We start from the raw sequence: 15185 nt of genomic DNA, 5'->3' as shown, positions 1-15185 counted from the left end.
CCAACAGCTCCAAAAGATACAATGTTTCAATTATAGAGCTAAAAGATGGTGGTTAATTTGCATACACCAGTTGCGAGGGAAGACTGAGGACAAAATGGAGGCCGAGCGGTACAGACGGAGCCAAGACTGTGGAGGTGGGAGGGAAAGCCCAGTCACAGTGGCTCCGAGCTGGAGGGGCAGCGGCTGGGAGCGGGAGGGGAAAACCGCCCCAGCGCCTGGGAGCTGGAGAGGAAACCCGCCATAGCGCCTGGGAGTGGGAGGGGAAACCCAGCAGGAGCAGCTCGGAGTGGGAGCGAAGCCTGCCTCAGCTGGTTTCGCTCACCTCTCTGCTTGGCTCCAGCCACTGGAAGCCCTATTCTTGCAGGAACCTTCCTGCAATGGGCCTCTAGTATATATATAAAAAGCCAGAGACCGTAATGGCCATAATGACCGTAACAATCGGTCGCTATGATGCCCACTGGGGCCAGTGAACCAGCCAGATCAACCTCACGGCCAACGGCACAGCCCCTCCCCGCTACTGGCCTGCCCCTGATCGGACTCTCCTACCCCGATCAAGAGTGGGGTTGACAGGCCAAATGCCTCCCCCCCGTCAGCCCCACCCCTGATCAGCCCCCCCCACCATGATAGGCGGGGTGGCCGGCCGAACCCCACCTGTGCACAAATTTGTGCACTAGGCCTCTAGTATTAATGTAAGTGTAGTGTTTAAGGGCAGGAAATAATTAGCCACCTTGTTCTTTACTGGTTAAACCACATCTCAGGTATATTCAATTCTGTACTTGACTGGCCCACTGCCCATAGCCCCTCCCCATGGCCGACCCAACTGCAAATTGGCCCCCCAACACCAATTGGGGGCAGGGCCCATCGGCCACTCACCTGCGGCCCCTTCCCTCAACCAGCTTGGCCCTGATTGGGCAGGCCGGCCGGCCAACTTCCCACCATCTCCTCCTCCCAACAGGCCCAGCCCTGATCTGCCCTGATCAGAGCCGGGCCTGCCGGTCCCCACTCATGCACAAATTTGTGCACTGGCCCTCTAGTAATAATAATAATAATAATAAGAGATAAAAAAATATGAAAAATAAAATGGCAACAAATACATATCTATTAACAATTGAATCTAAAAATCAAAAGAATGAACAAGAAACCTAATGAACAAGATAAACTGGTGAATAAAATAGAATAGGCATGGAAACATGAAACAGACTGATGAATTTCAGAGGGAAGGGAGGTGTGGGAAGGCAAAAGAGATTAACCAAGGACTTACTTATGGACACAGACAGTAGGGTGGTAAAGGCCTGGGGTGGGGCAGGAACCGAGTGGAGAGAGGTAATGAGGGAAAAAGGGATATCTGTAATACTCTCAATAATAAAGATATTAAAAAATAATGATAACCTAGAAACAAACGAAAACGAACACAAAACAACCCAAGATCTATGGGACATAGTAAAAGCAGTCCTGAGAAGGATATCCACAGCATTACAGGCCTACCTCAAGAAGCAAGAAAAACCTCAAACTATCTAACCCTGCACCTAAAATAACTAGAAAAAGAATAACAAAGCCTAGAGTAAAGAGAAGAAAGGAAATAATAAAGATCAGAGCAGAAATAAATGACATAGAGGCAAAGAAAAAAAAAAAGAAAGAAAGAAAAGAGAAGAAAGATCAATGAAACCAACAGCTAGTTTTTTGAAAAGATAAACAAGATTGATAAACCTGCTCTAGCCAATTTGGCTTAGTGGATGGAGCGCTGGCCTGGGACCCAAGGGTTCCGGGTTTGATTTTGGTCAAGGCTCGTACTTCAGTTGCAGGATACTCCCCGGCCTGGGCCCTGGTCAGGGTACGTGCAGGAGGCAACGAATCGATGTGTTTCTCTCACATCGATATTTCTGTCTTTCCCTCTCTCTTCCATTCTCTCAAAAATCAATGGAAAAATATCCTTGGGTGAGGATTAAAAAAAAGAAAAAGAAAAAGATTGATGGACTGTTAGCCAGACTCATCAAGGAACAGAGAGAGGACAGAAATAAAATCAGAAATGAAAAAGGAGAAGTAATAACTGACATCACAGAAATACAAAGGATAGGAAGAAAATACAAGAGCAACTATATGTGAACAAACTGGACAACCTGGGTGAAATGGACAAATTCCCAGAAACATACAATCTTCCAAAACTCAATCAGGAAGAATCAGAAAACAGTGAAAAGGCTGGTAACAACTAATGAATTCGAAGCAGTAATTTAAAAACTCCCAGCAAACAAAAGTCCTGGACCAGGTGGCTTCACAGGCAAATTTTACCCAACATTCAAAGAAAAACCAACCCTTACCCTCCTCAAGCTATTCTAAAAAGTTCAAGAGGAGGGAAAACTTCCAAAACTTTTCATGAGGTGAGCATTACCCTAATTCCAAAGCCAGATAAAGGCACTACAAAGAAAGAAAATTATAGGCCAATATCCCTGATAAACAAAGATGCTAAGATCCTCAACAAAATATTAGCAAATCAAATCCAGCAATACATTATAAAGACCATACACCATGACCAAATGGGTTTTATTCCGGGATAAAAAGGTTGGTACAATACAGTGGGGCCTTGACTTACGAGTGTCCCGACTAACGAGTTTTTCGAGATGCTGGCCGTTTTTTTGCTTTGAGTTGCGAGCTAAAATTCGGGTTACGAGCCAGCTTCAGATACCCGACCGCTAGTTGGCGCAGCGAACGTCACAGTGAATGCCACAACATCAGCCCAGCATCATGTGTCTCACTTGTTCACTTTAATGATTTGACATACGAGTAATCTGAGTTATGAGCTCGGTCACGGAACGAATTAAACTCGTAAGTCAAGGCCCCACCGTATTCACAAATCAATAAATGTGACATATAACATAAACAAAATGAACAATAAAAATCTTATGATTATATTAATAGATGCAGAAAATGCATTAGATAAAATCCAGTATCGATATATGATAAAACTCTCAACAAGGTGGGACTAGAGGGATCATACCTCAAAGTAAGAAAGGCATATATGACAAATCTATAGCCAACATCAGACTCAGTGGGAAAAAACTAAAAGCATTTCCCTTAAGATCAGGAACAATACAGGGAGGGCCCCTTTCACCACTCTATTCAACATAGTACTGGAAATTCTAGTCTCAGTGATCAGACCTGAGGAAGAAATAAAAGGCATCCAAATTGGAAAGGAGGCAGTAAAGCTCCATTATTCGCAGATGACATGATACTCTAAAGACTCCACCAAAAAACTACTAGATTTAAAATATGAATTCGGCAAGGTAGCAGGTTACAAAATTAACACCCAGAAATCTATGGCATTTTTATACACCAATAATGAGTTCTCAGAAAAAGAAACTACACAAACAATCCCATTTACCATTGCAACAAAAAAAATAAGATACTTAGGAATAAACTTAACCAAGGAGGTAAAAGGCTTGTACTCAGAAAACTACAGAACATTAAAAAAGAGGTAGAAGAAGGTATAAACAAGAGAAAGCCTATACTGTGGTTCATGGATTGGAAGAATTAACATCATGCTTTTGAGTCTACTTGCAAAATTATAAAATTTGAGACACATTTATTCAATGACTACAAAAAGCAAGTACTATATTAGGTGCTGTTAATTCAAAAGACATATAGACATATGCAGACATGGGTTTCGGTATTAAGAAACTTAAAAGCTAGAAGTTAGTAAATTTCACTATTGGTTCTACATGTATTATCTAACCTCAAATTAACACAGGTAATTTTTCTATACATACATGCATATATACATATGAGCGCACACACAAATCTTCACGTAGCTACATGTAAACACATATACAAATATATGTAGAAAGAGAGAGCCAAAGTTACAAAAACAACCCATTTCACTTTCAAAGCCTTCAGTTTTATCAGTGTTTAAGTAAATGTTTCAGTAAGAGACAGATGTAATTTCTGCTTTTGAGCATGCTCAATAGACTAACAATTTAATTTTCTCCTGTAACCAAAAATGATTCTTACGTCAAGCACTGATCCAGAGAGATCAGCTCGTTCAAGATTTGCACAGCAGAGATTAGCATGTGCAAGATTGCAGCGGCTTAAATTGGCCATCTTGAAGTTAATGTATCGAAGGTCCAAACGAGAAAGATCAGCACCACTAAAGTTTAAACCCTGAAATTAAAAAACACAAATTGTCACCATGTTGAAACCATTTGTTGCATTACATTTAATTACTATACCTAACCACCAAGTTTTTTAGAAGCAATTGGTGGTTCAGTCATTTGGAATTTATTATAAAACACCATTAAATGGAATTAAGATATATGAAATTAGTGTCCTGACTGGGTTCTAGTAAAAGAAACTGTTTACAATTAACAATAGAATGCAGTCTGGCTATACCACATTTATGTGCAGAATTTTCTAAAGAGAGATCTCTGTTAGCCACTACCTGCTGACTAGTACTATTTTTGTTAAATCTAATTATATTTAAACTAGAGGCCTGGTGCATGGATTCATGCACCGGTGGGGTCCCTCAGCCTGGCCTGCACCCTCTCACAATCCAGGAACCCTTGGTTGTCATAATGCCAGTTTCTGCCTGGCCTGCAGGAATCGGGCAGAAACAGCAGTCGGACATCCTAAGGGATGTAGTAGTGCGTGAAGCAGCAGGCAGCCAGGGAGGAGCTCGAGCCGCACTGCTCCTGCTCATCCTAGCCCCGTTGTGCCTGCTGCTGCTGCTCAGTAGTGTTGCTGTGGAGAGGGGAGAGGCTTACGCTGCTGCAGCAGTGCTCACCAGCCATGAGCCCAGTCTGGCGCCTGCATTGAGCGCCATAGTGACCAGTCAAATAGTCGAGCAGTTGAACGGTCGACCGATCGCTTAGGGTTTTATATATATAGATAATTTTTTAATTAAACAATTCAAGATAGTTTCTTTTTGAAAAGCAAATATTGTGGTTTTAAAAAACTTTAATGCTATCAACATAAATGTAAAAGTATCTGCCACTGACTAGTCATGCATAACTGTACAAACAATTGTTTTATTTTAATTGCTGAAATTTCTATGCACTACTCACAGACTTCTATGTGAAATATAACTGGAATAACTGGACAATAAAAGAAGCTATTACATATCTCTTTTTTTGCTAACCATTTTGGGATTATATCAATGCTATGGCCCATAATTAGATTATATCTTGCATGAAGAAAGAAAATGAAGCAAAAAAAAAAAATCCTACAAGAACATAAAACATTACTCACAGATTTGCTGACATTACTTATGTAAATGTCTGTTTTAATTACCTGGCAACGCAATTCTGATTTGGTTGGAGTGGCTAGCAGAAATCGGACAAATTCCTTTCGCGATATTGGTGAATGATCCTCTGGTGGTTGAGAATTCTTGAAAAGAGATATTAAGAAATTACTAAAGCATTTTGGGAGATAGACACCACAAATGTAATATTGGCTAGTGTAGAAAGAGCCTTACCTTTATTGCCACTTCTAGGTGTTCAATCAATGAGTCAATACCAAAAAATCTGGCCTCTTCCAACACCCCTATGATAATAAAAACGATGTGACTTTTACAGAAAACTTCATTTTAATATTTATATAATTCTTTATGTAAAATTCTCACAAAAGAAGTGAAATTCAACAGGCAGGTTATCAATCAATATTGAAGAAAAAAACTCTTGTTTAGAACATAATAGAATATTTAAAAATATTTGTAAAACAAAGTAGGTAGTTTACATTTATCAAAAGAAAAAATGTGAAAAACTAGTGAAATAGAATGAAAGGCTTCCATATTTCAAAATCACTTATAAAAATTACTATAAAGAAGCCATAAGCAAAAAATCCTAATACCACACATTCCTCAAGTCATTGATATAGTGGTTTGATTGTGAAGCCAATAACAAATAGTTTACCTAATCTTAACATTTCATTGACCTTTTCCAGTGGAACAGAGCTAAATAGGTTTGTCCCAAATATCTTAGACTTACTGAATTAGGAAATTATAGAAATAAATAAAAGTAAACTTCAAAGCAAAAGTCAAAAGTATAATTTAGAAACCATTTTTATAAAAGAATCAATTTAAAAAAAGATTTCTAAAAGATAAAAGGGGTTTTAATCTATCATTTACTTTTCTTAGTTTGGTAAAGAAAATCTGTGCATTGTCTTGGTGACTTATTACATATACATTCTCAACTCTGTCAATAAACATTTTCATCAGAGTATCCTATATAATAAAGGCCTAATATGTTAAGTGTCCAGTTGGCCATTCAACCAATCAAAGCATAATATGCTAATGATATGCGAAGGCTGCTCAACTGCTTGCTATGACGTGCACTGACCACCAGGGGGCAGACACTCCAACTGGTAGGTTAACTTGCTGCTGGGGTCTGGCTGAACAGGACTGTGCGAGATGGATTGGACAGGCCTTGGAGCCCTCCAACGGTCCCTCCCTGGCTGGCCAACCTCCCGCATCCCTCCCTGGCCCCAAATGTGCACCAGTAGGGTCCCTCGACGTGGCCTGCACCCTCTTGCAATCCAGGCTGAGGGACCCCCTCCCCAGAGTGCATGAATTTTGTACACTGAATCTCTAGTCTACACTAATAAAAGGCAAAGATGCTAATTGACCGTACCTTCGCTATACCCATCAGCCAATCAGAAGAGTATGCAAATTAACCCAAACAAAGATGGCCATTAAATTTGCATACTGCAGGCAGGGCGGCACAGCATGAGCCGCCACCCGCCCACCGCCATCCGGGCCTCCCGTGTGCGGCCTGGGGCAGCGGGGCGGGACAATGCAAATCGCCACCCGCCCTGCCGCCATCCGGGCCTGCCATCTGTGACCCAGGGAGCGGGCCTAAGCCAGCAGGTGGTTATCTCCCGAGGGGTCCAGACTGTGAGAGGGCACAGGCCAGGCTGAGGGGACCGCCCTCCCCCCCCGCAACAAGTGCACAAATTTTTTGCACCGGGCCTCTAGTCTATAATAATAGAAGTGTAATATGCAAATAGACCGAATGGTTGTCCAGACGTCCTTCCTGACAACCTTCCATTTAAAGCTGGGGCTACAGCCACAGGATTGAGGTAGCTGCCGCACCTGCGAGGGAGGGATCAAAGCAGCTGCAGCGGCTGCGAAGGACTACTCTTGCACGAATTTCATGCATTGGGCCTCTAGTTTGGGAATAAATTGGGATCCATTTTCTTTAAAATGAAGACTTCAGTTATTCAGTAGACTGGGTTTACTCTTTTAAAAAGGACTCAGACATTACAAAAATAGTAAAAGGTGTAATCTCTCCCTTCAAATGTTTCTAAGATAAGGGTAACTATAATTAGATATAGAAAACCACAGCAGTTATCTGGGAAAAAGATTACAATCTTTTCTGGGGAAACCCAATGCCACCTCCAATACTCAAATTGCAAAACAAAGGCCATCTGAGGACCAGCACACCACTCAGGTAGCTGCTCTGGGATAACATCTTCTGTCCACACCACAGTGGCTTCCTCTCTGGATTTCTCAGGAAGGGGCAGCCACACTTCAGTATCTGTCCCTGGTAGAAACCCAGCAAAACAAGATTGTAGGGGCCCTTACTCTCAGTTTGCCAAGTTTTTATGAGTAAATCAGGACCCCCCAGAGCGTGTGGTAAGAACGTTTGTCCAATTCTAGGCTCAGAACTAAACCTTAAAAACTTCCAGGAAAGCCTTGTAAATGCAACTGCCTGCTGAGGGACAGTTTAGGAAAGGATGTGATATTTAGTGTATTTTCTGTTAGAACCAGTAAAATCTGGATTTGATCCCAGCTCGGATTTTGACTTGAAGAAGTTATAATCTTCCTCTTAACTAAAGCCTCCACATTTGTGAAATGGGGACATTTTTACCATGCAAACAAAGTTGTCAGAAATATTAAAAGAGATAATGCGTATTTATTATCTGGTATAATATTTGACACCTACTTGGTAGGTCCTCCATAAATCAATAATATTAAATTATATGTTTTAAATGACAGGTTTTCTAATATTTAAGACCATTCTTTTTTTTCTGTATCAAACTGGGTTTCAGAAAATTCATGTTAGCGTCAGGGAAATAGGTACTGAAATACTAGAAAAGTTCTCAAGTTAGTAGACTAATTGAATTGAGGTGAGATTTAGCTGAAAAATATAGAAAAGATTATTTAAGTCAAAGAAAGAATGTTCTGAAGACAAATGAAAGCAAGAAAAAGGAAGACATGACTCATGGAAAAAGTGAAGGCCATTAAAGGCAGGAACAGAAGGAAATGAGGAAGGTAAACAAAAAATACATACTGATGAGAGCACAATTTAAGAGCAAGAACTAAGGTTATTTAAGTACATGGGAAGAAGATAAATAAATCACTGTAGACTATTTTAAAGCATGTAATTACGTGGGGCAATTTATAGCCAATGTAAAGAGTTTGGACAGAAACTGTACTCATTCAAAACAACACTACATAAAGTGAATCAGGAGAGCGCTCTCTTTGCTAAAAAACTAAATGTAAAAGAGCAATGGCAGAGAAACATGAACAGCTTGTTAATAGCCTGCATTGCTGAAGTCAGAGATAGCAGGAAGGACATGAAATGCTGTCAACAACACAGGAGAAATGAAAAGCGGAAGCTTAAAAAGAGCCCATCGAACGCCTACAGCTGAGTCTTAAAATGTAATCGGGAGAGGGTGGCCATTAGAGGTTCAGTTGCTGAAGGGAAAAGGTTCTATAAAAAAGTGGATCACTGGTTATTTTTATAATAATAATAATATTTGTAGATGGCTAAAATAAAAACATTTTACAACACAAATTATAAGCTAGCACCCCACCCCAAGCTGATTCTGATGGGTTTTCAAAATCAGATTTCAGATAAAATTTTAGATTTCCAGGTTTTCTTTAAAAAAAAAAAATCAAGTCTCTGGCATCCTAGGCCCACACACATGGCAATAATTTGGCAGATGAGTAGGCATGTATACTCCAGATCACCATGCTCCCCACCACGCCTTAAGTCAAACCAAATTCAGTCACTTGGAGGCCTATAAACTTTGACTATGCAACCACCACTGTGTGGGAGAGGGCTGGAAAAAGGACAATGGCATCTGCCTGAACTTCTGTCTGGGAGAGAGCTGGACAGATATCATAGTAGCATGTCTTCCCTTGCTCCTCAGGAAGACCTTGGTAGGACAGATATCCCTCCCAATTCTAACTGCCACACATGGTGTGGGAAGAGCCCATTTCACATGTCCTCCCCTCCTACCAGTCTTGACATGATTTCTTCTTCATATCATAGTCACAGACATTCTGTTCAGCAAGTCTTCAAGTGGTTTCAAGGGTGGTTATTCTATAATTGACTTGTAATTTTGATGTGGTTGTGTTAGGGGCAGAAATAGACTATTGGGGACCAGCTACAATAAGAAATATTAATCATGCTCTGCTAACCATGATTGTTTTGTTCTGATTAAAGAAAGGACATTCTAACCTGCCTGGGAGTTGTATGCCCTAAGACATGGGAGCTAAGATCAGAATGCAGTCCATCCTCCTGTCCCAAGAACTCCCTATCATTATGGAAAGATTTACAACCTCTTGGCTGAAACAATCCAGTCCCAGAGGCACCTGCTCTTTACAACCCTGCTCTTTGTAACCTGGTCCCAGCATGCCCGCCTGGAGGCATCTGCCCTCTGTCACACTCCCCAGCACCCATGGCTTGTAACCTGTAATGATTATACCTTCCCTACTTTCCCTGCCTTTACATGTAATCTTTGTCCTTCTACCCAATATAAGCAGTTTGCTTATGGGGAGAAGCAGAGCAGATAGTTGTGGATGACCTGCTGCTCTCCCATGCTGCCGGCATTATTGGAATAAACGCTCATATATAATTCAACCCTGTCACTGCGTAATTGGCTCAAGCAGTGACAGGCAGCACAGACCTCTTGGTTGTCTAGTTACAGTTGTGAGAGGAGGTGACCACAGCATTTACCTACTCCTCTATCTTGACTGGAAGTTTCAATGAGTGTTATTTTTAACAATCAAAGGGGACTCGGAGAGACTTTCCACAAGACTATCTACCTGTGCCTATATCCATTTCTATACCAATATAACAGCGATTTTCAACCCGTGTGCTGTGTCATACAGGTGTGCCACAAGAGGCACACTGGTATGCTGCTAGAAATTTAAAACATGCACTACCTGACTTCTTTTCTCTTAGATTGTAAAATAAAAAATATGACATCAGCCAACAGAACAATAGCTGTCAGGTGTGAATGAATCAAAATTATACCTACTTTTTTTCAGATTGGCACTAAAATTTGGTGAATTTTAGTAATTAGTTTATGTGTATCATGAGATGAAAAGATTGAAGATTGCTGCTATATACACTCATATACAGTTGAGCTTTGAACAATGGAAATTAGGGGTGTTAATTCCCACACTGTCAAAAATCTGCATATAATTTTTGACTCCCCCAAAAGTTCAGTTGTTCTTGGTATCTGTGGGAAACTGATTTCAGGACCCCAACAAATACCAAAATCTATTGATGCTCAAGTCCCTTATAAAAAATGGCACAGAATAATACATCCAGTTGGCCTTCTGCATCTGAGTATTCTCAACTGCACATCAAAAATATTGTTGATGCCCTGGCAGTGTGATCACTGGTTAGAGCATCGGCCAGCACACCAAACGGTGATGGGCTTGATTCCCAGTCAAGGGCAGGTACTTGGTTTGTGGGTTCATTCCTCAGTCCATTTGGGGTATGTACTGGAGGCAACCAATTGATGTGCCTCTCTCACGTTGATGTTTCTCTCTCTTCTCCTCTCCCCTTGCACTCTCTCCCTCCCATTCTATCTAAGAGCAATGGAAAAAATATCCTCAGGTGAGGTTTAGAAAAAAAAAATGTTGATGTAAAACCTGCAGATAGGAAGGGCCAACTGTATGCTATTTATTAAAAAATAAATAAATCCATGTATAAGAGGAGCAGGCAGCTCAAACAATTGTTATTTAAGGGTCAACTGCACAAGTAAAACATTTAGATATACCTTCACTTTATGAAAATATACTAACTTACTAAGCAAGTGAAAACAATAAAAATTAATAAACTTACAAAAGAGTTCAGAATTATACTGAAGACTCACCCAGTAAATTAATGCCATCATTTACAATGAGTTGTCCATGACGCAAGTAGTTCAAAATAGGTTCAAAGTACTCAGGACTTCGGTCAATTAAGAAAGCTCCTCTGTGATCTTGCTTATTATCCCAGACACCTGTGTCACCATTAAAATGAAGGAAGTCCCCCATAATGAAAAACACAGTTAGAAATTTATGGAAGAAAAATTGTGGAACATAACAGTAAGTTTTTTCTTGTGTAAAAATAGTGCTATTATTAAAAAGTAAAGAAGGACAAAAGATATAAAGTCAATACAAATAGATCACACAACATGTAAAAATCCTATGTTGCACTCACCTTTGTCCTTAAACATGTGGGCCAGCATACTGTCGGGTTCTTTGTTCACTAAAGTGCTCCTAAGAATTCAGGGAAAAAAATTGATTTCTCCATTTGTCTTTATAAACAAACATATTTAAGTCAAGAGTATACTCGATCCCAGCTGTTCTCTCAAAAAGATGCATGCTATAACCTGGTAGGAGTGATGCTGGGAAACAAAAACGTGCAGTAAGTTGCCATTTATCAAAATCTCTTCTACTTTGGCACTTCCTTTGACTTACATATTGTTTTAGTTTCCTTTTTTTAAAAAAATGATTCTATCCATCTTGCAAGCTATTATATCACAATATTCTTGATCTAAACTTATATTTTTCTATGCCTTTAATATAAGCACTTGTAGTCTCTATGAATTTTAATATTATTAATTTTTACTTGCAATGCATATGTATTACTGAATCTCTAAAAAGCATGTTCTACAATACTAATCATGCTTTCTCTGGAATGATCTGTGAATCATTTTTCTTCTCTTTTCTTTAAAATAAACTTTCTAAAAAATAGTTTCCAATAACACAGTATATTTAAGCAGCGTTTCAATCTCTTCTAAGGAAATCAGTAAACTGAAGAACAAATGATACATAGTGCCCCCCACCCTGACACACAGCTACACACATGCACACGCACCTACCGTGTAGTTGTAAAGTACCGCCCTCCAACATTTAATGTAAGCCAGTCTGTGTGAGATCCTGACAACCCTTCTGGTAATTTAGAATCTGTCTGAGGATCTAGAGAGAACAAGTAGAAAATAATAAATTTAATTGGTACTTGGGGAGATGGCAATAGCATGATTTTTAAAACTAAAAACACACATAAAAGTGTACCAGAGCTATCAGGACAACAAAACCCATACCTATAGACAACATCTAAATCAAAACTAGATGATAAGGTATTCCCATCAACACTGATAGGAAGAGAGCAGCATGTTATTAGCATCTGTGCAGGAGAGAAACAAGAGTACCCGATGAATGTAAGAATCCAAAGGAATCTACAAATATTCACTTCAAAGCTCAGCAAGTCCATTTAAGAAATACAGACTGAAAGTGGGAGGGGTATGCCCACTCCTACCATCAGTGATACAAGTAGTTTGCAGTAGGATCTGAAGAAGCTGGAAATGAACTCTCAGAACCTACTAGCCAAAACTCCCTTTCAGGACAAAGTCCCATACTGCAGATAAGATGTTGGGAAAAGCATCCAAATTGAATGGAATAGAGGCAAAAAAAAAAAAAAAAAAAAAGGATTACAGATAAAAGTCATAAAGGTTCTACATTCTAAAGAACCAGAACATATAAGAAGGTGAGTTCCATTTTTTTAACACTTCACACAGAAACACAGAAAAGGGAACTCTAGAGCCATGAAATGAGAAAAACTTTCCTAAACCCTCCTTTCACAAGTAAAAGAAAACTAACTTCACATAAAACTGAGCAACAAAAAAGGACTGAGATAAAATTCCATATAAAATTTTTTAAGAGAATAAGAATTACATTCTTATAGACAATGAAAGTGTGAGAAATGCCTACAAAATGATTAAAAACTATAACCTAATATTCCAAAACATGCTAAAAGAAGTGAATAATACAAGATATAAAATAATAAAATAAATCAGAATTATAAAATTCAGAAATGAAGTGTGAGAACTCAGAAGACAAGTGGAAATAAAAAGAAAAATTTTGGAAATGAAGATTAAACTAGAAGACACACAGGGGTCAATAAACACAAAATACAATGTCTTCAGGGAAATAAAAGATACAAAAGGGAAAAGCTTTAGAAATAAAAAAGAAATGAAGAAATGAAAAGGACTTAGAAAATTTCAAATATATTAGATAAATGTTCAAGATGCAACATACATACAATAAGAGTCCTGGAAGATTAGGCAGGGGACAAAATAAATATGTAATATAAACTTCAAAAAAATGTTATGCAATTAAAAAGATTTGAAACTACATATTAAAAGGGCTCACCATGTATCTGAAAGAATCAATCCAGAACAACCCAGAACATCCACAAAAAGTCTACTATAATCACTGTAATTTAAAGGAAGAGACTAAACATTCGAGTGACTTAGGAAAAATAATCACTTATGAAAGATCAGATTTTTTTTTTGACACAAATATTTTAAGCCAGAATAAAATGGAGTAACATATTTCAGATATTTAAAGGAAGAAAATATGTGGACCAAGTATTTTTTAACTGCTTCACTGAGTTATAATCGATATACAATAAATTACCCATTATTAAAATTTACCATTTAACTTTTGACATATAATATAACCAGTCAAACTAAATTTGAAAATTTTATTTATTTATTGACTTTTAGAGAGAGATAGGAAGAGGGGAGAGAGAAACAAAAACATCCACTTGTTGTTCCATTTATTTATGCATTTATTAGTTGATTTTTGTATGTGCCTGACTGGGGATTGAACCTGCAACCTTGGTGTATCAAGATGACACTCTAACAAACTGAGCTACTGGCCAGGGCCCAACTGACTTGAAAGTGTAGGAGCCAAAATACTTATTATCATGCAAGATGTCATAGAACATTGTTCTCACAATTTGTTTTTAAGGAATTTACTGGAGAGTAAGTTTCAGACAACTATTGGAGGCATCAACATAAGGAATGGAGGTAAAAATTAAATATACTTGAAGAGTAAAACTAAGAGATAGTTTGAAAGGAGAGCATGTAATATATAATAGCTATATATTTTGACAATGTAGAAAAAATAATTATTTTTTAAGTAAGGGGAGAAAGGAATGAACATTTGCAAAAAATGTTTAACTGTCTTTAGAATTTACATTGGTAATGAAAGTATTGGGATTTTTACTGACACATTTATGTGTTTTATGTGGGATGAAGTAAATGAGTGACATTATTATTCTACTAGAGGCCCAGTGCATGAAAACTCATGCACTGGAAGGGGGAATTCCTCAGCCTGGCCTGCCCCCTCTCACAGTCTGAAAGCCCTCAGGGACGGGAGGTGACCTGGTGATCAGGGGAAGGCGATGCCCCATCACACCTCTGCTGCTGCCACTGCCGGCAGTGCAAGCCTCGGCCGGCCCTGGTTACCTGAGCCTCGGGCGGCCCTGGGCAGCTCCTATCCAAGGCTTGCCTGTGCCTCAGGCCAGCCCTGGGTGGCTGAGGGAACTGGGGACTCTGGAGGAGGCGCATGGAGCAGCCGGGCCTGCGTGGGCAGGCCTGGTCTTGCCACATGCCTGCTGCCCAGGCGGGGCTGAGGGGATTGGGCACCGCCATCTTGTGGCTGTGGGTGCTGCCATCTTTGAGGGCGGGGCAGTCAATGAGCATATTCCCTCCTTATTGGCTGTGGGTGCCACCATCTTTGCGACAGCATGAGGGTCAACTAGCATATTCCCTCTTTATTTGATAGGATCATTCCCAATGTCCCTGAAAAATCAAGATTACTGATATGGCAGAAAGGAGATATAAAAGCTAAATAAAAATTTTACTATTTTGATTATAAATGGGAAGTATTAGCATAAATCCATGAGATAACCTCTCTATATATTATGTTATATGTGAAGCTTAATATCATAAAAGGTACTGTATATTATAAAAAAATTTTATCTCTGGCTAGCTATATATTTCCAACTCTGTCTACCAAAAACCCTAGTAACAGTGATAAACCCAATAACAATGAGCCTCCCTAGTACCCAGATTGTGTCTTGAGTTGATATTTCTCACTGAAAGAAATCAAGGCCCTAGCTGGT

General features: G+C 39.4%; 1 protein-coding gene across 2 annotated transcripts in view; it reads right to left on the bottom strand.

Moving 5' to 3' along the window:
- Positions 1–15185, bottom strand: part of KCTD9 (potassium channel tetramerization domain containing 9) — a 45505-nt gene that overhangs the window by 14903 nt on the left and 15417 nt on the right. For both annotated transcript variants that reach the window (XM_015565720.1, XM_006766440.2), the window contains 6 exons: positions 12094–12190; positions 11430–11488; positions 11101–11229; positions 5462–5529; positions 5278–5373; positions 4003–4152 (listed from right to left, as the gene is read on the bottom strand). In XM_015565720.1, the coding sequence (XP_015421206.1) occupies positions 4003–4152; positions 5278–5373; positions 5462–5529; positions 11101–11229; positions 11430–11488; positions 12094–12190 (599 nt within the window). The remainder of the gene's footprint in view (positions 1–4002; positions 4153–5277; positions 5374–5461; positions 5530–11100; positions 11230–11429; positions 11489–12093; positions 12191–15185) is intronic.

Source organism: Myotis davidii, unplaced genomic scaffold (genome assembly GCF_000327345.1).
Source record: "Myotis davidii unplaced genomic scaffold, ASM32734v1 scaffold502, whole genome shotgun sequence".
Classification (NCBI taxonomy): domain Eukaryota; kingdom Metazoa; phylum Chordata; class Mammalia; order Chiroptera; family Vespertilionidae; genus Myotis; species Myotis davidii.
The sequence above is the reverse complement of the archived record's forward strand: the minus strand, read 5'-3'. Positions and strand labels throughout refer to the sequence as shown.